Genomic DNA, 22,119 nt, shown 5'->3' with positions numbered 1-22,119 from the left:
ACAAACACACACAAAACACAAAACACAAAACAAACACAATACAAACTCACACAAAACACAAACACACACAAACACACACAACACAAACACATACAACACAAACCAAACACACACAACACAAACACATACAACACAAAACAAACACACACAGTGTCACTCTCATCATTAGAAGTTCAGTCGTTCTCCACTGTTTTCCTCTCCTCGACTATGCTCCGTACCAATCAACGATCAACCTCCTTTTTTTTCCCCCCTTCGCCCCTTTCCCATTCCCATCATTCCCTCGCCCAGTCCTCGACAAACTGCAAATGGAACTGCGGAAGAAGCAATCCGTGACAGCAGGGGTTTGTGGCTGGTGTTGTTAAGAGAGAACGGATCCTCGTGTGGTTTACAAATTAGCTTCTGGAGATCGTGTGAAGTAAATATTTTTATTCCCCGACTTAATCACGTGAAACATTACCTGACCGCACGTGCCTCTTGCTTTTCCTGCGATAGGATGGAGCGAATCTGCTTCTGTCGACAATTTGGAATTCATCATCCATTTGTCCGAGTTCCTCTTTTTATTTACTTATTTATTTTTAATAGCAAGCATCTTCTTTCGCCTCCAAGACTTTTCCCAACTGGGCGCCAGGGACTTCCTTTCAAATATTTTTCGGGTCTAAGATTGAGAGAAAAAGAAACATATCCAAAATGCTCGATACTAAGAGTTTAAAAAGTGATAATATCATGCAATTTAGCTCTGTTTTCATCCCGCGTATAGAGTTTCTAGAGTTCGTCTCTGCGGTGCCAGTGTTAATGCTCTACTTCCTTGGAATCAACCAATAATCATTTTCTTTATTTTTTACAATTTCTTCAATTGGTTTTCTCAATTCCTGTTAGCTCTGCAAAAAAGGGAAAATTCAAAGAATTAAAGGTAACTTGACAAATTGGCGAAATTCGAACACGTTGGACTGACTACGGAAGTAGCTTATGATTCCTAAATGCCCCACAAGTGCAAAGTTTGGAATTAGGTGTTTCCAAAAAAAAAAAGAAAAATCTATACGATGGATTTAAAAGAAAGTTATTTGTTTGCTTTTTCCTTTAACTGAGGAGCAACGGTTGATGTATGCGTTTGTCAGAAATAAATAGTTCGTTTCATTTTCCACGCAAACACCAGCAACATCACGAGGGCTAGGGAACACACACACACACACTGCACACACACGCACACACACAGCACACAAACATACACACAAACACACACGAACACACACACAGGACAATCTTACTAAATGAACCTGTCGAGAGCTAAAAGCCGAGGACTGGATAATCACTGTCATCAGTGTACTTATAACGGAGGGTAAAAGAGAAAGAGAGAAAGAAAGACTTATTTCCTCTGTTTTTATTTAGTTCCTGATGTCACTTCTAGAGTACCCTCCCTTCCTTCCGCTAACCAACCATACAACGCGTGGTCACGTGGTTAGCCCAATATGGCTAAGCCCCAACACGTGATATTACCATAAGTTTGATACTTTTATTTTTCTTTAGGGAAAAATTCGTCCCTCTCCAATCTTGAATGTTTGAGATCCAATCAACACAACAAATAAAGTTTAAAGTTTAGTTTACACGATTATTTGCACCGTCTGCTATTTCTCTTCGCGTTAATTGCAAAACCGGAAGCTCGTTCAAGAAGGCCTCGTTCTGGAAGTTATCGCGGAATATTCGTCTGCCAGCAATCCACTCAAACACACGGTGGTTCATTGTACAAGCCACACTCCACAAAGGGAGGACACCGAGAGGGCACTTGACATGAACACGTCAGACAAAAGGACGGGTGGCTAACAGCAGCCATGAGGAAAGAAAGAAAAAAAAAAACTCACCTGGGGACAAGTGCCGGAGGAGACGACGAGGAGAGAGTGAGAGATAGGAGAGAGCAGGGTTCAGTCACAGTGCCCCGGAAATGAGGCAGCAGCATTCTTGATGTAATTGGTCTGTAATGCCTGTTCCTTTTATTCCGCCATTGTCTGACAATTTGCCGCGCGCCAAGTCCTCTCTCTTGACGGAAGGTCTGGTGTGATTACGGGCCTTTTCATCTTCCGCTCTGGTCCTCCACCTGAGGGTTAGACATTTCTTCTGACAAGACTTCATCGTTCTTGTTCTTCCTGCAACTTAATCAGTTTTCCCTGCCCCTCCCGCCCCTGTCTCGCCTCACTTTTCCTCTTCCCCTTCTCCTTTCATCATCATCATCATCATCATCATCATCATCATCATCATCATCATCATCATGTCTGTTCAATTTGCTGTCTTTGCTCAAAATCTCAAGGTCAGACAGCAATAAGGGGAGGAAACCTCCACGTGCAGTTGCACGGATGACTTCCGGAAGTCAGGGTAATGAAGATTTTCTCTCTTTTTTTTTTTTTTCGAGACGGAATTTTGGAAACTAGCCGTTGCTTGGTCAAAGTCGTTCTGATGGACACTTTAACTGTTCCTACCTCGTTTTGAAAAACATCAACTTTTTGGACAAAAGCGCTTTTCAATTTTGTTTTTAACTCAAGGATTGTGGATGATAGTGAGTAAATGGAATGAAATAGGAGGGAGTGACAGACACCGCAGATAGACAGAGAGAGGGAGAGGAGTAGGGAGCGAGTGGGATGGGAAGACCATTTGCTGGCTAAAAGAGGAGTATTGTGACCTCTGACCTCCTCGCTTTGTCACTGCCAAGACTACATGACGTCCGGGTTTCTCTGCACTCCTCTGACCCTGGCTCCCTGTCATCCACGTGGTTTCTGCTGGGATGAGAGGTTTGCTTGATGCAGTCATGTGGTGACTGAGTGGTGCATTGAAATATTTTTATCTTGATCGGTTTAGTGACGGATGGCTTGAAACCTGCGCCTAATCGGCGGCATCTTTTGAAAAAAAAGATATATATAGGAAGTTGTTTTTTTAAGATTTCTGAACAATTTTGACTTGATGCGAAACAACAGACAAACAGAAAATGGACAGATGATAGGTAAAGTGATGCCCCCGTTTATCAATGGCAATACTGCCTCGTACGTCGTTTACGAATGATGCGATTATTTGAAAAGAATATAAAAAATTTTTTTGTGTGGAATAAATTACAGCAAATGGACAAAATCTCAAGTTTGTGTCAAATTTGGTGTATGAAAAATGGTTCTGCCACAAACCTCACCTATTATAATTATATTTGCAAAGTAAGTCTGTCATTGTTTGTTTCAAGTGCATTTGTATAATTTAATCACAAGATCCATTTGTGATGATTTGTTGCAAAATAAATTTCTTACATCTTCCCCAATTTTTTCACTTCTTTATTCACCCTTCGAATAAAAAGCTACTTTTGTTTTACTTTCTTTTTTTATTTTCTTTGCATGAAGACACAGGTCTTCCTTTGCACGTGCGCCCATCCTCTCATACACAGTCTATTCCTCTCTCACAACGTTGGGGTTAAAGGGCAGGTCAGGTGTACACGCACTAAAAGTTTAACCCGGGTCACGCATAGGTCCCCGCACTTGTGCTGAGCTCCTCAAATGACCACAAAACAAAAATTCTGTCTTTGTGTCCCATGAGAACAGACCAGTGACCTTCTTGTCAGACTACCGCGACCACAAAATGTAGGATGGGACAAAAATGTCGTCAACAATGAAGACAATGAACTCATCACCAAAAGATCCATCAATGAAATATTTCGGAAAAACTCTCAAAAGAAAGGACATGTAGATTCTTCGGCTCCCTATGTACGACTTCAGGAGTCATCCTAACTCTCTGTTCATATTTAAATTTTAATTTGAAAACAATGGATTAAATAATGAACATTGTGTGTGATGGAGTGGGGGAGAAGGAGAGGAATCATGCTACAATCGAAACTTAGAAGGGTAGTTCGGGTGTCCTTGCATGGTTGTATAAGAGACAAGAAGAGCAATGTACGATTGATTCTCTCTTTTACACTTCCACATCACCCCTTGTGGCCCGACCATGATTATTTGTGGCCACTTGTTCTGCCTGAGGCGGGGTCATTTCATTTCATCATTGCTTTGCCGCGTTTAATCATATTTCCCGGTAAATACAAGCCTCAATCAGGGGACACAATTTGGCCCGCTGATTAGACAGAAGCGGGAGAAAAGATAAGGTATTAATGCCAAGGGAGGTCAGCCTCGCAGCTTGGGCCACATACGTAATATCCCGAGTCAACAGCGAGGGCCGGCACGGGGCAGGCCGGAGAAAAATTAGCGCCGCCATCTTGCCGTTTGTCTGCTAACCTCGGAGTCAAGGAGCGCGGTGCTGGGTGTCGGGATAGCCATGAGCAGGGAGCTCCCCGCGCCTCCATTGAGCACAAATCACGACATAATAGCCCGACCACCTTTGCGTTCCGCGAACAAATATGTCGCGAGGGAGAGATGGATGGCCCTACGATTGGTCTGGGTCGAGGCGTGAGGCACGAAGGGAGGCGAGGACGATACGGCGGGATGTGTAAACACACAAGGCAACCATCCCCTTGCCCTGTCCTCCCCTCTTCCCCCCCAAACAACCCTTCTCGGCCAGCCTCAACAAGCAGGCTCCCTTTTAGCCGACCTGCCATTGAATTCCGATGCAAGATTACAATCCAAAAAGGCGAGCGTCCTGATGACGACGGTGAAATAGCGACCGTGGCACTCGAGCTGAAAGACATATTGCTTGGAAAGCAAAGATTACGGGCAGGGTGACAATCATCCCACTCGCATCTTTTGGTGCAGGCCCATTCATCGCCGAAAAAGAGGCACGGTCAACACGGCAAAAGTTTTGTTTCTTTTCCTCACCTCCCTGGTCGTAAGCTGCGGGGCAGAGGTGACAGCAAAGGCTTGTTGGCGTTGAATGGGAGGAGGAAGGAGGCAAAGAATATGGGTCTTTTCAGCGGAAAAGCGTCGTCTTGTTCCCCTACCACCCCTGCCCAACAACCCCGGATGAAGCTCAGCTTTTCTGGCTTCCGGCTGCCATTCTTCTCCCGCTCGTGCGGCATCAAACACACTTTGTTGCCACCGCTGCTCGTTTCGTCACTTCACAGATTCCTGCTGGAAGATTGTTGGCCGAGAGATTACAGGGCATCATGGCAAACGATGGACCATTGCTGCTCTGGCCCTTCCTCCGTAATAGTGTCCATTGCAGGCCCCAAGAACAGACCGAGGACAAAAGATCCCCCGGGCAGGCGCGAGGCTCCAATTTCTCCCTCTCGCCCGAGTCAACAATGGCGTCAAAGACATCTTACGAGATGTTCCAGTCTCTTCGCGACTTCAGATGTGTGCCAGGTTCTCGGATCAATTCAAACTCACTACAATTTACGACAACCGTAAGAAGCGCATCAAACTTTCATACAAGCAATGTCGTAAAACCGTGTCCTCTGCGTGCGCCTGTTTTATTCACCGGAGTATAAGCGCTACCTCCCCTTCCTGCCAACTCGCCCTAACCACCACCCCACCCCTAACCCTCCACCCTTCCCACTTTCAATGGATGTTGGTGAACATGATTGGTGCTCGAAGATAACTTTGTGCAAGGGCGGGATGGAGAGAGAAGGAGGTGGTCAAGCCAGAAAAAAAAAAGTGTAGGATGGGTTTTGGGGTAGTAGAGAGAGAGCCACACCATTTGATATTAAGTTTGGTTTTATCACTGCTTTCTTTCCTGTCACATCATTCTTGATATCGCAGCCCCGCAATGGGAAGTAGGAATAATATGTATAGACTCAATATTGATTGCACTCTTGCAAGGGCGACGTCGTTTTTCTTCATGGTGCCAGAGACATCCTGCTGGGAAACTTGCGCCATCGTTTTTTATTTTTATTATTTTTTTTTTTTTTTACAATTTCGCTTGAAAACTGGACTGCTCTCTCGGCTGATTGATGAGCATGGGCTGACGACTCTAACATCAAGTGGCCATGGAGTGGGTAGGCAGGGGGTGAGACAGGGGGTTAGGATGAGGGGCCGCTATTCTGACGCTCAAGTGGCTTTAAAGTTCCCGAAATATTCACATCACAGCCATGTTCAATCTTCTCCTCTGCCGTCCCACCCCCTGACAAAGACGCTCTTCTTCTCCCTCCCTTTTCAGTCATCGCTGTATGGTGGATGCTTTGAGTTCAAGGTGCCTTTTATTTCGATAATTGCTTGATACATGTTTCAGCTCGCCGGACAATCGGCCAGGAAGTCAGTGAACAATGCTCAGTCAGCCAGGTAGTCAAGTGTTCGATAGTCAGTCAATCAGAAAGGGCTCGATAGTCGGTTAGACAGGAAGTGTCCGACAGTCACACAGCAAATCAGAGTCTGACTTTTTTATATGAACATAGAAACAGAAGTATTTATCCATGAATACATGTACACAAATGGTAAATCAAGAAATACAAAAATTTCATCTTTCTTCGAGTAATTTAATGATACTTCGCACATTTTAAAATAAAAAAAGAGAGGTTGGCAATTGGGTGAGATGTACAGCTGTATTCATGTCGTGTCAATGGCTGCAGTAGTCCTCCCCTACAGCTGGCAATGGTGCAGCTGTCGCAACACCCATGTCACGTGAACAATCGTGAACCAAGAAGTCAGAAGCTAAGTCGACTTTAGTAGCGATAACCTATAGATGTACTGATGAGGCCCAGGATCTACACATCTACACCGGGGAATTGGGGAGGAGGCAAGGGAATAGATGAGACTGGATACAAACCTTTCGTACCTGACGAAGGGAAGTAATTCAAGCGAAAAGCAATGAAACCAAGAGTAATCCCACTTGCTGTCTAATGTTCTTTTGACTAAGAGCTACTTAGTATGCAGTAGCGCTGCATTTTTACAGGAGATATTTTGTCACCCCCTCATTAATGTCTGTTTATTTTCTTTTCATCTCTCCATCTCTTTTTTTTTATAGTTGGTTGGTTTGGCGGGAACGAGTTTCCACCAAGAGATGATTTTGCATTAAAAGGGAAGAGGGAACGGGAAGGAAATCGGAGTACCCTGGGAAAAATCCCGAAGGCCAGCCTTGCGGATAGATGTCACATACAGAGAGTGCCCGTGGCGAGATCTGAACCCAGGGCCTCAACTGCAGTGGTGACAAGCGAGTCTTAACTAATATGCTTCCAGCCCCTCCATTTTTTTTTTTTTTTTTTTTTTTGGAAGTTAGTTTCTATTCCGTGGGTTTAAACAGATCACCAGTGTTGTCCATAGGAATGGGAATCCCATGGGAATCCCATGGGAAACGTCCCATGGGATGGGACGGGATGGGACAGCACACATTTGTATTTCCCATGGTAGTCGATACTTGATATTGCAAAATAAATTTACTGTTATTTCATTCATCAAGGATTTAAATCTTTCCTCTGAATCATCTATTGTATGTGAAGTAGCAGGAATTATAGAACAAAAGCCGAAAAGTGGTTTTCAGTGTTGTCCATAGGATTGTTAATACCATGGGAATCCCATGGGAAACATCCCGTGGGATGGGACGGGATGGGACAGGCATAAATTGCCATGGGATGGGATGGGACGGGATAGAAAAATATGTCCCATAGACAACCCTGCAGATCACGGGACACTCGATACTGAAGTTAACAGACGCTTAGCCTGCATATCTGCAAGCACAGCGATCAAAATATCAATCTATTTATTTATTGCGGCGGGAGGAACGAAGGCTGGCACGTGAGGGATTTGAAGGCTGTTCCTTCACGCACGCACGCGCGTGTTCGTTTTCCTGGCAAGACCATAGAGACGCATCGGCGTGGTAGAGAGGAAATCAGACGCTATCGAACTACGAACGCGCTGCATCCAAGATCCGAGTAATTAAATCAGATACGTCCAAAGGATTTTCTCTGCCTGCTTTCCTTCTTACGACTCACAAAGAATTCGGCACCGGGCTTTTGTCGCCAGCCTTTCACGGACAGCCTAAGTCAAAGTCGCAGCTGTATGGCTCCTTGCTGGGCCCCAGCAATGCCTGTGCCATCCCTGGGTATAAAGCTTCATTAATCTTTTGTCCGGACGCTGATGAAATATCAGCAAAAGCTGCACGCAAACACTGCTTCAATGGCGGGCAGAAGAAAGGGAGACAATGGCGGAGAAAGAGGGGGGTACGGGCATTCCGAAGCTGGTGTCATTATGGCGACTCTCTGGACAAGACCTGCTACAAAAGACCGCTGCTTTTCCTCTTGTCGGAGTTCCGTCTCGATTATTATAATTCTCAGACTCTTGGTAATGAAGCGCTTTTCATCCGAGACCAGTCATCCAGGCAGGACGGACAAAAGCCGAGGCAAGGACGGCCTTTGAGGAGGCGGTCAGACACAAAAAGCGATGAAATTAGAGAAGGTCGGAGAAGACAGAAGCAAAGCTGGGGCCATGACACGGGCCTGATTGCCCCTGAAGAAGGGGAGCTCACTGCAGTTCGGTGGCAGCCCTTTAGAACAGAAAGAGATGTGCTGCGCATCAAACTGAAAAGAAGGATGTCACAAACAGCAAAAAAGAGGCAGGAGATAGGACAGAAAAGAGAGACTGACAGAAGCACATGATAGACAGAATGAATGAGATGAGACACGTGACCAGACGACTTTCGATGACTCACAATTGTTAGAACAATAGTGGAACTTGAAGCACGTTAATAATATTTGGCAACAGTAATGTTGAGCATCAGTTCAGACATCTATTTTAAAAAAATGTTTTCAGTAATTAGCAATAAAATGTACAATATTTATGACCAATAAAATTATATTTGCTAACATCACGTGCATAGGTACTCATTCAATGGGAAGATAACATCAATTCAAAAGGATTCATCAAGAGAGAAAGAGTTGAATGAACTGGACGAAGTAAAGCCTCCCCTAAACCATTTGAGTCTGTCACTCGACACTTTTGAGAGAGAGAGAGAGAGAATGCTGAAAGGAAGATGTGTGTGGGATGGAGAGGATCTCAAAATTCACAACTTTGAGTGATCTAAGCTAACATGCCATCCAAGACTAGTTCCTTGTACTCACAACTTTCTAATTTCGGTGAAATGCTCAGCTTATTCCACGTCTATACACCTACCAGGAGCACATTTTCTTTTTAAACAACGGGGCTAACATCGAAGATAATGTGTTAAATTCTGAGTGAATAAAGCCCCACACGACAACGACGACGACGATGACTATCACCACCACCTACTTTCTTGTAAACCTTAAAGTAACCGAGTGTGAGAAGCCAAAGGTCACTGTGTCAGTTCAGGCCACTTTATTGACTTAAGAAAAATTAAAAATTCAGATGTGACAGCTTAATCGTGAATTCTTTGAATTTCTTAAGTCTCTCGCTCTTTCTACTGCCAACAGTTCTTTCGTTTTTAGGAAATATTCCAGAATTATTAATTATCCCTAAGAGCTCCATGAAACTCACTTTTTGAGGCTTTCTTGGACTTTCCGCGTGTATGTATGAGAGAGAGAGAGAGAGAGAGAGGGAGAGGGAGAGGGAGAGAGAGAATTTAGAAACACTTCCTCTATTCCTCTGAAAATCATAATCGATTCTTCCCTCCCTCCACAAAATGAAATAAAGGATTATCTGTCCAGCGCGATGTAAGTTACACACAAATTTCGTGTGCATAGAGATCATAAACTGGCTTCAAGCTGTCACCAAGAAGGTCGTCTGATGCATCTGGTCTCTCCACAGAAAGTTCTAGAAATCGATTGAACAAATCAAAATGTCATTCGACTTAGAACAGTCCAGCCACAGCGCTTTTGTCTTAGTCCGTTAAAATCGATCACACAAACGAAAACGTTGTATTTATTTGTATTCGTATTATAAGAAAAATATTGCACTTATATACTCATCGAAAGATTTGTTAAAATATTGAAATCAGCATTCTCAGAATGAATTTAGGTTTCTATGTTACTATTCTCCGTTTATACGTGTATGCGAAAGACAGAGAGAATGTATACGGAGCATCATCTTCATTCGGTCGTCGCGGGCAGGGGATGAAAGCAGTGGCCAAGTCGCTCTACTATCGGGTGGCTGTCCACTTTTTCTCGTTAGCTAGCAAATTATTTCTCAGATTTACTCGATGTCGTATTCTCCCCTGTATCCCCGGAGCACTATCTTCAGTGTCGTGGTCGTTTAGCGAGTACAGAGCAGACGAGCACGAATAGCGGTCAGTCAAAGGGATGCAACTCGTTTTAGATTACAAGAACGGAGCCGGGGTCATTTGTCGCTGGTTACCTACCTTTGAGTTATTTTTCTTCGTGCTTGGTTTTGATCTCTAGTGTTAAACAATTGGGCACCATATCAAATAATAGTTTTGAAGGGTCATAAAAGAAACTTTGCACAAAAAGCAAATATTTCGTTAAAAGACAAGCCACGTTAACGAAAGCTGACTTCTTTTTCATACGATAACGGATCACTATTTCAAAGTCGTGATCGGACAGAGATGGTGTTTTCATGTGATATGCGAATGTGTACCACTTCCAAAAATTAAATGCCAATGCTGGTTCGTTCCCTTGCGTTTTCTCAGACCCTACAACAACTCGAATAAGGAAGACGTTTTATTGCCAGGCTAGTCGGCTGTGTCTGTCATCTCTACCCTCCCTGCCTATGGTCCGAGAAGTATTTGGAGACGACTGGACGCTCGTAGTCAGTACCGCGTGTACTCCTACCATCCCTCGCCCGGACGATACCATTCTCTTCGTACAAACAGAAGAATTTCTACCTCTAAAAGATAAAACTTGAAGTACCCCTCACCATAGAAAAAAAAATTACAGAATGAGAAATGTTTAAGCAACCTTTCTTTAATAGAAGATGGAAAAATACCGCTGACCAAGTTCCGGGCCCCACTTCACAGCCTCTGGACAAGGTACTCCACACCTTTCTGTACCCTAGTCTCGTTAGGATATTTTATATAAATATACTGTGTTGTGGGAGAGAGAAATTATTTCAACACGTATATGTATGTATCTATATATTGTTAGTATGAGCACTATCTGGAATAGCCCTTGTGGATTAATTAACTTGCACATTAGCAGCACTCAACTCTATGCCCAAACCACAAAAGCGCGACTCCGTGTGCAATGGACCCTTCCCAACCCTCTCTCCCTTCTGTTCAATGCACCCGACCGACCTATGACGTATTTCCGTTACTTGAAAAGACTGTTCCGCCAAAAGACTGACATAATGATTTGAAATCAAATGGTCTCTAACAATTCTTAGCCTCTTGCTTCGCTGTATCGTAGGGACGACTGTATACCAACTTGTTGCTCAGCTGTGAAACTCTCCTCCGAACCTTCAGCGGACTGTCCGTGTAGCCTGGACAAGAGCACGTGGTGCGTTCGCAGAAGTGGTCAATCGTGAAATTACCGCCACTGCCTGAACGAAAGCCGCCTCCATTATCAGGTTAGTAAAACATTTATTTAGGCCTTGAAGTAAGCCACTTTAACCAGGCAATTTCGTTCTGACTAAACGCAAATCCAAGGCCTAACCTAAATGTAACAAATTCACACACACACCCTTTAATAAATTTTTAAAATGTTAGCATGCAGCAGACCATAAAAATGATCTCACTTTATAAAGACTGAAACGTCAGTAGCAGTATGTTATAATAATGTACTGTCATAAAAAAAGTAATCAGTAAAAATATATAAATTGTACTAAATTATTGTCAATATATACTTTTAAAAATTTGGATTTATCAATGTTTCTATGATATCAGAAAGTTTTCAAATGTATGCATTCATCATGTGGGCGAGCGGTCCGGTGGCGCAACGGTTAGCGCTGTTTGCGCCTGTCACCAATACAGTGAAGGTTGGCTGCCCTGAGTTCATTTCTCGTCTCGTGCACGCTGATCCTTCTCTGCACGTGGCATCTGTTTACAGGGCTGGCTGCTTGCCGTAATATAGCCTTAGCTGCTGACACGGCGTAAAACACCAATCCCCCCCCCCCACTCTCATCATGTGGGCATCTACTATAAAATGCTACAATTCAGTATGCACTGCTAATTGAAACATGAATGAAGAAATGTCATTTTCAGCTGACAGGCTCATGTCAATTCACATACTGCAATAGCAATATCCACTTTTTGTTGGTTTAAGGAATATGCAGTTGGTTCCTTCGTGAAATCTTATCTTGTAATGTGAATATAAATGTCATGCCTGAACACCAAAATAATCAAACTTTGTTCATTGGAAATCAATATTTCCTAATAGGTCATGAAAAGTAATCATAGAGTATAAATAAGGTTTTTCAGTATCCAACTGGTTTTCTTTTTTTTAAATGCTTTGTGGTATTTTGACTTTCACATATGCAACTGTATACTTAAGAAGTTTTACCAGAAGAAGAATAAAATCAAGCAAAGGAAAAAAGCTGTTAGATGTAATTAATATATTTTTACATTGTAATATTGCAGGTTTTAGTTACAGCACCAGGGACTAAGTCACAGGAGATGAACGAACTGAGGACTTGTGAGCAGTTACAGTCGGACAGTACTTTCACAATTAAAGAAGAAAAATCGAATGTAATCGTCGAAGATGAGAAAACTATGTCTGCCATAAATAATCAAGTCCAGGTCTCATGTACACATAACATAAAGATTGAACCAACGTCTGTAGGTGATTTCCAAGAAGACCCAAATAATGGCGTAATGCTTAAGACAGAAAACACAGTGTGTTCTGATACAGAGGTGACATATTGCTCACCAATTAGCTGTTTGCAGCTTAAAAACGTTTCTGATACAACTTACATAAAACCTGAGATTGCTACGCATATTCATCAAACAAACTGGAAACATGAGGATGGTGTAAAACTGGAGCTTAACTCTGAGGATGCAATTTATTGTATTAAAAGTGAGCAACTTCCTGGTGAAGAACTTCAGCACATAAAACCTGAGCTTGCTGCACACATTGAGCATTCAGACTGTGGTCATGAGAGTGCTGTGAAAGTGGAGTACCATTGTCAAGATGTCACCTCTTTAATTAAGACTGAGCAGGATCCTGTGCAATGTGCTAAGACAGAAGAGCAGCTTGTATTTAAGCCAGAAGAACAAGATCATCGTTACATACTGAAGACTGAGACAGGGTGGCCTGGTCAGCATGCAATGTGGAAGAATGACATTGATGAGAATTGTCAAGAAATGAATGCTACCAGATGCATAACTCCTGAGGTGATCGATATATTTACAGAAAGTCAACATCATCAGACTCATCCAACTGTTACTGAAGTCACAGTACTCCACAGTGATGCTAAACCATATCAGTGCCAAGTGTGTTTATCCTCTTTTAGTTTTCAGGACCTAAAGCAGCATATGGTGACCCACACTAATTTAAAATCCCACGATGTGATACAAGACCTAACGAGTGCATTATGTGTAAAGCTATATTTAAGGACCAAGAATCTTTACAATCTCACATGTTGACCCACAGTGATGAGAGACTTCACCAGTGCAGCTTATGTAAAAGTTCATTTAAGCGTTCATGTGATTTAAAAAGGCACGTGTTAACTCACAGTAACAAGAGACCTCACCAGTGCAGGAGATGTAAAGCTACATTTAAGCACGTTGACTCTTTAAGATCGCACATGTTGTTAACCCACAGTGAGGAAAGAGCTCACCAGTGCAGTATTTGTAATAAGACTTTTAAGTATCCAAGTGGTTTAAAATGGCACATGGTGTCCCACAGTGAAACAAATCTTACATGCGGTTTATGTAAAAGTTCATTTAATTCGCTACTTGATTTACAAATGCACATGGTGAACCACAGTAGTTTAAAACAACACCGATGCGATGTTTGTAAGGCTGAATTCAATTCCTTTGAGCATTTAAACCAGCACATGTTGATTCACAGTGATACGGGACCTCGCGAGTGCAGTATGTCTAAAGCCACATTTAAGTGCCCAGAATCTTTAAGATCGCACCAGTTGACCCACAGTGATGAGAGACATCACCAGTGCATCTTATGTAAAACATTATTTAAGTGTTCAAGTGAGTTAAATAGGCACATGTTAACCCACCGTGAGACGAAAGCTTACCAGTGCAGCTTATGTGAAAGTTCATTTATGTTTTCACTTACTTTAAAAAAGCACATGTTAACCCACCGTGAGATTCAGAAGAGAGCTCCCAAGTGCACGATATGTAAAAGTTCATTTATGTGTTCAGAAGATTTAAAAAAGCACATGTTGACCCACAGTAAAGTTACACCTCACCAGTGCAGTATTTGTAATAAGGCTTTTAAGCAACCAGGTGAATTAAAACGGCACATGGTGTTCCACAGTGAAACAAATCTTACATGCCGTTTATGTAAAAGTTCATTTAATTCGCTACTTGATTTACAAATGCACATGGTGAGCCACAGTAGTTTAAAACAACACCGATGCGATGTTTGTAAGGCTGCATTCAAATCCTTAGGGCATTTAAACCAGCACGTGTTGATTCACAGAGATACAGGACCTCACGAGTGCAGTATGTCTAAAGCCACAGTTAAGTGCCCAGAATCTTTAAGATCGCACCAGTTGACCCGCAGTGATGAGAGACGTCACCAGTGCATCTTATGTAAAACATTATTTAAGTGTTCAGGTGAGTTAAATAGGCACATGTTAACCCACCGTGAGAAGAGAGCTCACCAGTGCAGCTTATGTGAAAGTTCATTTATGTGTTCACTTACTTTAAAAAGGCACATGTTAACCCACCGTGAGATTCCAAAGAAAGCTTACCCGTGCACGATGTGTGAAAGATCATTTGCATATTCAAGAAATTTAAAAAGCCACATGTTGACCCATAGTAATGTTAAAGCTCATTTAAGTCGCTAATTGATTTAAAAATGCACATGTTGAGTCACAATGATATGAAACCTTACCAGTGCAGCATATGTAAAAAAACTTGTAGGGGGTCATCTGATTTACAAATGCACATGCTTACCCACAGTGATGTGACCTCACCAGTGCTATCTGTGCAGAGTTAGTTCCAAGCAGAGGGCACTATTAAACACAACATGATGATTAAAGGGATGTGAAATCTCATTATTGCAGTGTATTTAAACAACCACATGGTATGCTATGGATGAGAGACCTTATGAGTAATGTATTAAAAGGTTGGGGTTTTTTTTTTTGAGGTTACATGCTTATTTAAAACAATCCAGTGTTAAGTAAGGTTTTCTGTTAATGACACTGGCATTAACCCGTACTTCCTCATGCATGAAGTGTGTAGAGGTGGTGTTTGGCTGCCTTCCGTTAAGAGGATCAAATAATTTGAAAGACCATGTTAAATCACTTTTTTCCCCAATGTTGGTCCTTTCTTTGCACATTTTGTCATTACCTTCATTTTTTTTCTTTGTATTAATCCATGATCTAGGAGAAAGGTGATTTCTCTACCAGAGAAATAGCTTGTCTTTTCAATGAACATGTACTGACATTTATGAGAATCTTTGTGTTCTGTGTGTACAGCTGGGGTTTAGCTCCCAACCCCTAAAACATGCACCAGATTCAGCACCTTTTTGGGAGATTTTCTCCCTGCTTTGCATGCATTATGAAAGATGTCTTGTACTTTCAAAAGCCATGAAAATCCAAGATACGCTGTACTTTAGTTAGTTTGTAACATGCTACGCTATCTCTGATGATTGCAAATGAATTATCAGTATGTTTGTTTGTTTGAATTGTGATTTTAATCGATTCTTGTTGATGATGATAACAAAAAAGGATAATGGAATAAACTGAATATCAACTCTTGTCACAAACCCGCTACCCTATATATTTTTTAAATTTTTTTTTTTTTTTTTAAGCTAGGAAGGGATAGGGAAAAGTCATTGGAAGGGGGAGGTTGAAAGACACCTATTACTGCTGCTGTCAGTGTCAACCATACAGGGATGGCCGGTCTTTGTTTTGATTAAGTTGGTGTTGATAGGCTTTTGTTCGAACAAAGAAAAGAGTGTGGTGGTGTTTTGGATGTTTGTGGTGCGACTGGGTTTTTTCCTTGATGGGAGCAGGAGAAGGGACAGTCTCCTCTGTGTTGTCAGTTTCTATTGTAAACAAGTCTTGAAGGGACTTGGTGGTGTAGTCCTGACTGGACTGTACAAATCCTGACAGATTTGTATCTTTAATACTTTATGTAACATTGAACCTGTTGAGGTGAATGTGTATCTTTGTTGATTTTTCGGTGAGTGTATTTCTGTTGATTCTCGATGAGCCTGTGTTTAATGTAGAAGAATGAGGAAATTTCTGATGAATGTGATATATTTGTGTATATTTTATGAATATGGTTGAACTCGCCATTTGTCTAAAGAATGGTTTTGGGTTTTTTTCCAGATTTTTGTGTTTTTCTCTTTTGTTGTTACTCTTCTTCTTTGTATCCGCCTGGGGTTCGCCATTTGAAACTTCAGAGGACACTTTGTGCTACTTTAAGTGTGGATTTTGTGCTGTTTCAAGTGGAGACTTTGTGGGGAATTGAAGAGTGGGAAGGAACATTAGATGTTTTGTGACAGTGGAAGTGTTCGGACTGTGGGTTGGAAAATTTGGATTTGTTTTGTGTTTTCTTTTAATTTCAAATTATATTATTTTCAAAATTTTAATTGTTGTCGGTGTTTTGATTTATCATCCTCGTCTGAAATGCACTGTAGAGTGCAGGTGACAACTCAATTCTACTCCTTGTTCAATGAAGACTGAGCAAAATTCTGTGCATGATACTAAGACAGAAGAGTAGCTTGTGGTTAAACATAAAGAGCAAGATCATTGTCATACGGTATAGACTGAGAAACCGAATGAATGTCAACCTAATTTTAAATCATCACTCGAAACGAACACACAGAAATGAAGCTTTTTCCCTTCATTTAGAATGAAGTGTAGAAAATAGTCGACAAATAGAACTTTTGACTGACACACAAATAATCCCTTACTAGTAGTGTTCCTAGAAGAGCAACTGATATAGTCATTAACCTAATTCTAAGCATCTCTCTCTCACACACACAAAAATAAATCTTATACTCTTGAACAGTAGGCGGGCTCTTCTGTAGGTGTCTGCCATCCCTTGGGATGACGGCTCCCGTCGGGCCGCGATTTTGTGTGCCTGCATGCTGGACAGACTGCGGCTCTCTTTTGTTGTTTCAGCCGTGCAACTTTTGAATGGGTTATGAATAGTTTTGTGCATGCAATTGTGTATGAATTTTTTTTTTTTTTTTTCTTTCAAGCTGCACCAGAATTGCCTTCTGGGACAAATAAAGTTTCATCTTATCTTATCTTGTTTACAAAAGAAAGTATACAAATAAATTTTAAATGATGATGACTAATTAATCTTATTAGCAGTGTTGCCAAGTTTGTACAGGAAAAAGAAATGGTGTATCATAGTAAAACACAAAACATGCACCACTGTCATTTCATCTAAGGTTGAACAGCTTTATTTATCTAGGATCATCGCTTATGTTACAAATGGTTTCGAGTTCCCATATCAGACATAACATATGTTTGCTTAAAACTCAATAAAAGAAATTCTCTATCAACAAAATGCGGAATGCTTCTCTGATAATACTGTGCTTGATACCAATTACCTAAAAAAAAAAAAAAATGTGCAGTACTGTTTAAACTTTTCAATCTTGAACAATCAAATAAACCTAAAAAGGAGTCTACAAAGAAGATGCAAGACTTTCAATGAATGCCTGACAAAAAATAGTCAAGATTGCTCTATTAACTAAAAACAATTATCTATGTAAAGAAGGTACATAGTTTCTGACTGTTTAACAGCATGTTCTGTGCTTATGTTTTACGACTCCATCAGACATGTGCTTTGTGTTAGAATGTTAGGGATTGCCAGTTTCTAACGCTGTTGTGCTTGATAAATTTCAATCAAATTAACGTAGGCTGAATTTAAAAAAGTAAAAAACCAAATGCATTTCTGACTGTGGCAGATGGTCCAAAGATGTACTTTGCCCACCCCTGCTATAAAGTGTAGGCTTCACTACTACTAGAGTTACAGCTACCTCCAATAACTGTACCCAAATCTGTGATGACAAAGACATCACACTTGCATTAGGGTGAAGGATATGAACCATGTATTGATGCAATGTGGAAGAATGACATTGATGAGAATTGTCAAGAAATGAGTGCTGCTAGATGTTTAACTCCTGAGGTGACAGATATAATTATAGAAAGTCAACAGCATCAGATTCATCCAAATGTTACTGAAGTCACCATTGATTCAGCAAAAGGAATCCACAGTGATGTGAAACCTTAGGAATTTTTTGTGAAGCTTCATTTAAGTTCTCAAATCGTTTAAGACAGAGCATGGTGACTCACGGTGATATGAGACCTTACCGAGAACACTCACCTGAGCAATGTTCTTAAAGTTACCTTTAAAAGATGATTTAATTTGAATAAGTACTCCAAAATCAACACTGTTTCTCATAGCATCTTCTTGCTTTCCGTAACTTTCAAAAAATTCCTTTAGAAAGTTTATTCCTTGAGGAGCACAGCCACAACATCACCTCGCCAGCGGACATTGTGTTACCATTAGAGTCCCAGATTTATTTGAGAGTAAGTCCCGACTCAAAATGTAAAACTTCATTTGCTGTACTGACTTTACTTGAAAGTAGCTGAGGATCATGCATGTGTTCTTTTACAAGTGCCCTTTCAGGGTCATGGAAGTACCATAATTTCCTAAATTAAGTTTGTGTATGCGCGCACTCATGCAATTTGATTTAGAAAGAACACTATCATAGTCACTCGGTGAATTCTGAGAGTGATATATATATATGTATAGTTGCAGCTGACAGTCATTACCGCCATCTAATTTTTGAATCCTTACCTCAAACAAACACAAATGAAGCTTTGTCTGTTTGTTATAATGCTGTACAAAAGTGAAATCTTCTATCCACAAAAACAGAAGTTGATGTTAAAGATTAAAATTAGATGTTAAGGTTTTCATCAATGCCATATAAACTACTATGCGTCCTGTTTGCTGTCTACGATCTATTAGGATATAATTTTAAACAATGTTTTTTCCTAGTTTTTTTATTCCAAGGGAGACTAGTGCTACTGGCAGAAACTCTTGAAGTTGATAGGTATTAGCTCTCTTTAGAAAGTGTTAGAATGTTAGTTTCCAGAGAGCTGACTATTGATTAAGGAAAGCTGAAAGAGGTGCAGCAGTGCACCCAAATAAGTAGCACATCAGTGACGCACACGTATCCCATCTGGTCACCGCACATTATTTACCCTAACCTACTTCAAGAATTTCATCACAGTCTTAAGAAATGTTTACGGTTTTGTCAGAAACAAGTGATTGTTAATTTAGGTCCCTAACCTCACCAGGTTGAGCATCAGCAAACTTTTGTGTGTCCACTTTCTACCAACAGCATTTCACATTTACAAATGCAAGCAGTAGAATTACTTTCTGTTCTTAGGCGGCGCATAAGTACTAGCTAGCTGAGAATCCACATGGCCGACTCGTTGATGAGCTATCCTTGTGCAGATTCTAATTTTTTTTTTTTAATGGTAAAGTTCAACCGTTTAAAATTTTATTGTTTATAGATAAACTGATAGATTAAGTAGGTTAGTCTTTTGTCGCGATGTATGCAAAATAGTAACTGCTGAATCAAAAGCTCTCTGGAAGTCAGTGAAGGCTACATATAGCTTTTTGTGATGAACTAGCTGCTTCTTAAAAATTGCCACTAAAGTATATGGTATATTGTGCTATGATCCCTCCTAAAGCCTGCTTTTTCTTCACCCAGAGTACTGTGTTGCTCAATTCATTCATTTATTCTTTTGTTAAGTTAAGAAATGTAAATATTGCTCCAGATGTTAAGGAGAGAAATACCTCTATACTCTATAGTTTTCTCAATCTGAAGGCTCAGGTAAGGTCCCTATATAACACTTTTTTAAGAAAAATAAATTTGCAAATAACATCACCCTTTTTATGTAAAAGGTTGGATGGTAGCTTCAGCAAACAAACCATTTTTATAAAGATGATTAAAGTAAACTAATAGAAAAGAAGTAATGATCATAAAGAATGTTTGAAAAGCTCAAAATCAACCCTTTGGGCCCTGATGTGTTATTGTTTTTCAGTTTGAGTGAGAGAGAAAGAGTGTGTATGTGTGTGGAGGAGGATAGTAATAGCTGATTACTGACAAATGTGTGTGTCATGCTGTACCGCTGAAAGAATATTCATTTACATATTCATTTAACTGTTTCTCCACAGAAGCTACAAAGTTGTGGAACCTCATTTTCAGTGTTGTCAACTTTTCAGATAGTACAGGGTTTTTAAATTCATCTGCAGAATCATCATGAAGAGGAACCAAGTCAAATGATTGCTTACATTCTTTTTCTTTTTCAGTGTCAGGTATTTCATTAAGTGAATCTTCCTGATCCTGTGTCTGCACACATTCATATTCTGCGATCGAGTCATCCTTACCAATTTAATATTGTAATTACAAATTACCTTACGTTGGAAACACGTTTGGGCAAGAAAATAAAAATTAAAGGAGTGTAAAAATGGATATAAAAATGGAAACTGGCTCAGTCAAAATAATGAACGGAAAGGATGTTAATTTGCTGTACTGGTGGCTGACGACAACTCTCTTGCCCCCGACACACAGAGGCAGCAGTACAAAGCAGCACGCAGCTATCCAATGCAGGGGCTGTCTCACCTTCATGTCTTCGATACACTTTGACCCTCGTAACTTGACAGAAAGTACACAAAACGATTAGACACAACATATACATACCGGGATTGTGACGAACACGTTGTTGTGGTCAGGTCGAGCCGCACGTGCTGAACGAGTGACTGTGTGGATTCTCGGGTTTTTAACTGTTTTTATTTTAAATGCGTTTCGAAAGTTGTAGAAGGGGTAGCGGGGTTGTTAACATATTTTTGTTATTTGTATGGTGGTGACAGAGGAGTAATTGTATTGACTGTCTTTTCTTACTTGTGTGTATGTTGAACTGGCAAATGTAAGGATAAATGCCTGAGTGTAGTTTGCACGCTTAAGAGCTGCACTAACAAGAATGCAGCCTTTTAATGACATTTTTTGTTTTTAAATCTCGGCCTTTCTTACTAATCTAATCGGTCTGTTTGTTGAGGCAATTTGTACAATATACAGTACCACTCTCCTCAAGAAGATATATGCGATTATTTGGACATTTTCATAGTTGTGTGCTCTGTTTTTCTTGATGTTTTGTTTTCCAAAAGATGAAAATGGGAAAAGGATATATTGATGTGTCTCACTAACTTCAATAGTCTTATAATTAAGTGAGTATTAAGCAAACATATGCTATGCTTGATACGGACATTCGAAACCATTTATACCATAAGCGATCAAGCTGTTCAACCTTAGATGAAATGACAGTGGTGTGTGATGTAGCATGCTGATGTGTTTTACTATGATGTACCATTTGTTTTTTTCTTCACAAAACTGCCAATTAGATTAACTGGTCATCATCATTTACAATTTATTTGTATATTTTTGTAAAAAATTCAAACGAAAAAGATTTATTTGTGTGTCTAAGGTGCTTAGAATTAGGTTAATAACTATATCATCTACATTTGTGTGCATATATATATATCTTCACTAAATACTATGATCTAGTTCTACTATACTTGCTAAATCACAAGTTGCTCTCCTAGGAACACTACCCATAGGGATTATTTGCGTGTCATTCGAAAGTTCTATTTGTAGATTTTTTTCTATTTAACATTGTAAGCACAGAGAAAAAGCTTCATTTGTGTGTGTGTTTGGGGTGATGATTTAAAATTAGGTTGACATACATTCGCTTTCTCGGCCTTTACAGTTTACAGTGTGACTATGACCTTGTTCTTCATGCTTAACCACAAGCTACTCTTCTGTCTTAGTATCATGCACAGAATCTTTCTCAGTCTCAATTAAACAAGTAGAATTCAGAGTGGATATTCAGTTTATTCCGTTATCCTTTTTGTTATTATCATCAACAAAAATCAATTAAGACAATAATTCAAGCAAGTAAACTCACTGATAAATCATTTGCAATTTTCAGAGATAACGTAGCATGTTACAAACTAACGAAAGTACAGTGCAGTGTATCGTGGATTTTCATGGCTTTTGAAAGGACACAAGATCTTTACACAATACATTCAATGCAAGGAGAAAATCTGCCGAAAGGGTGCTAAGTCTGGTGCATGTTGAATTATCATGTGCATGCTTTAGGGGTTGGCAGTTTAAGCACAGCTTTACACACT

The 22,119-nt window shown here is 40.5% G+C and overlaps 2 protein-coding genes across 2 annotated transcripts; both read left to right on the top strand.

Moving 5' to 3' along the window:
* Positions 1 to 10,747: 10,747 nt before the first annotated feature.
* LOC112555213 lies at positions 10,748 to 13,377 on the top strand. Its single transcript, XM_025223509.1, has 2 exons — positions 10,748 to 11,336; positions 12,346 to 13,377. The coding sequence occupies exon 2, from the start codon at positions 12,382 to 12,384 to the stop codon at positions 13,348 to 13,350; it is 969 nt and encodes a 322-aa protein (XP_025079294.1). The 5' UTR covers positions 10,748 to 11,336; positions 12,346 to 12,381; the 3' UTR covers positions 13,351 to 13,377.
* Positions 13,378 to 13,474: 97 nt separating this feature from the next.
* LOC112555209 (zinc finger protein 99-like) lies at positions 13,475 to 20,999 on the top strand. The gene has a single exon (XM_025223501.1). The coding sequence runs from the start codon at positions 13,512 to 13,514 to the stop codon at positions 14,736 to 14,738; it is 1,227 nt and encodes a 408-aa protein (XP_025079286.1). The 5' UTR covers positions 13,475 to 13,511; the 3' UTR covers positions 14,739 to 20,999.
* Positions 21,000 to 22,119: the final 1,120 nt, after the last annotated feature.

This window comes from Pomacea canaliculata, linkage group LG14 (genome assembly GCF_003073045.1).
Source record: "Pomacea canaliculata isolate SZHN2017 linkage group LG14, ASM307304v1, whole genome shotgun sequence".
Taxonomy (NCBI): Eukaryota; Metazoa; Mollusca; class Gastropoda; order Architaenioglossa; family Ampullariidae; genus Pomacea; species Pomacea canaliculata.
Note: the sequence above shows the minus strand (reverse complement) of the source record. Positions and strands in the feature narration are given on the sequence as shown.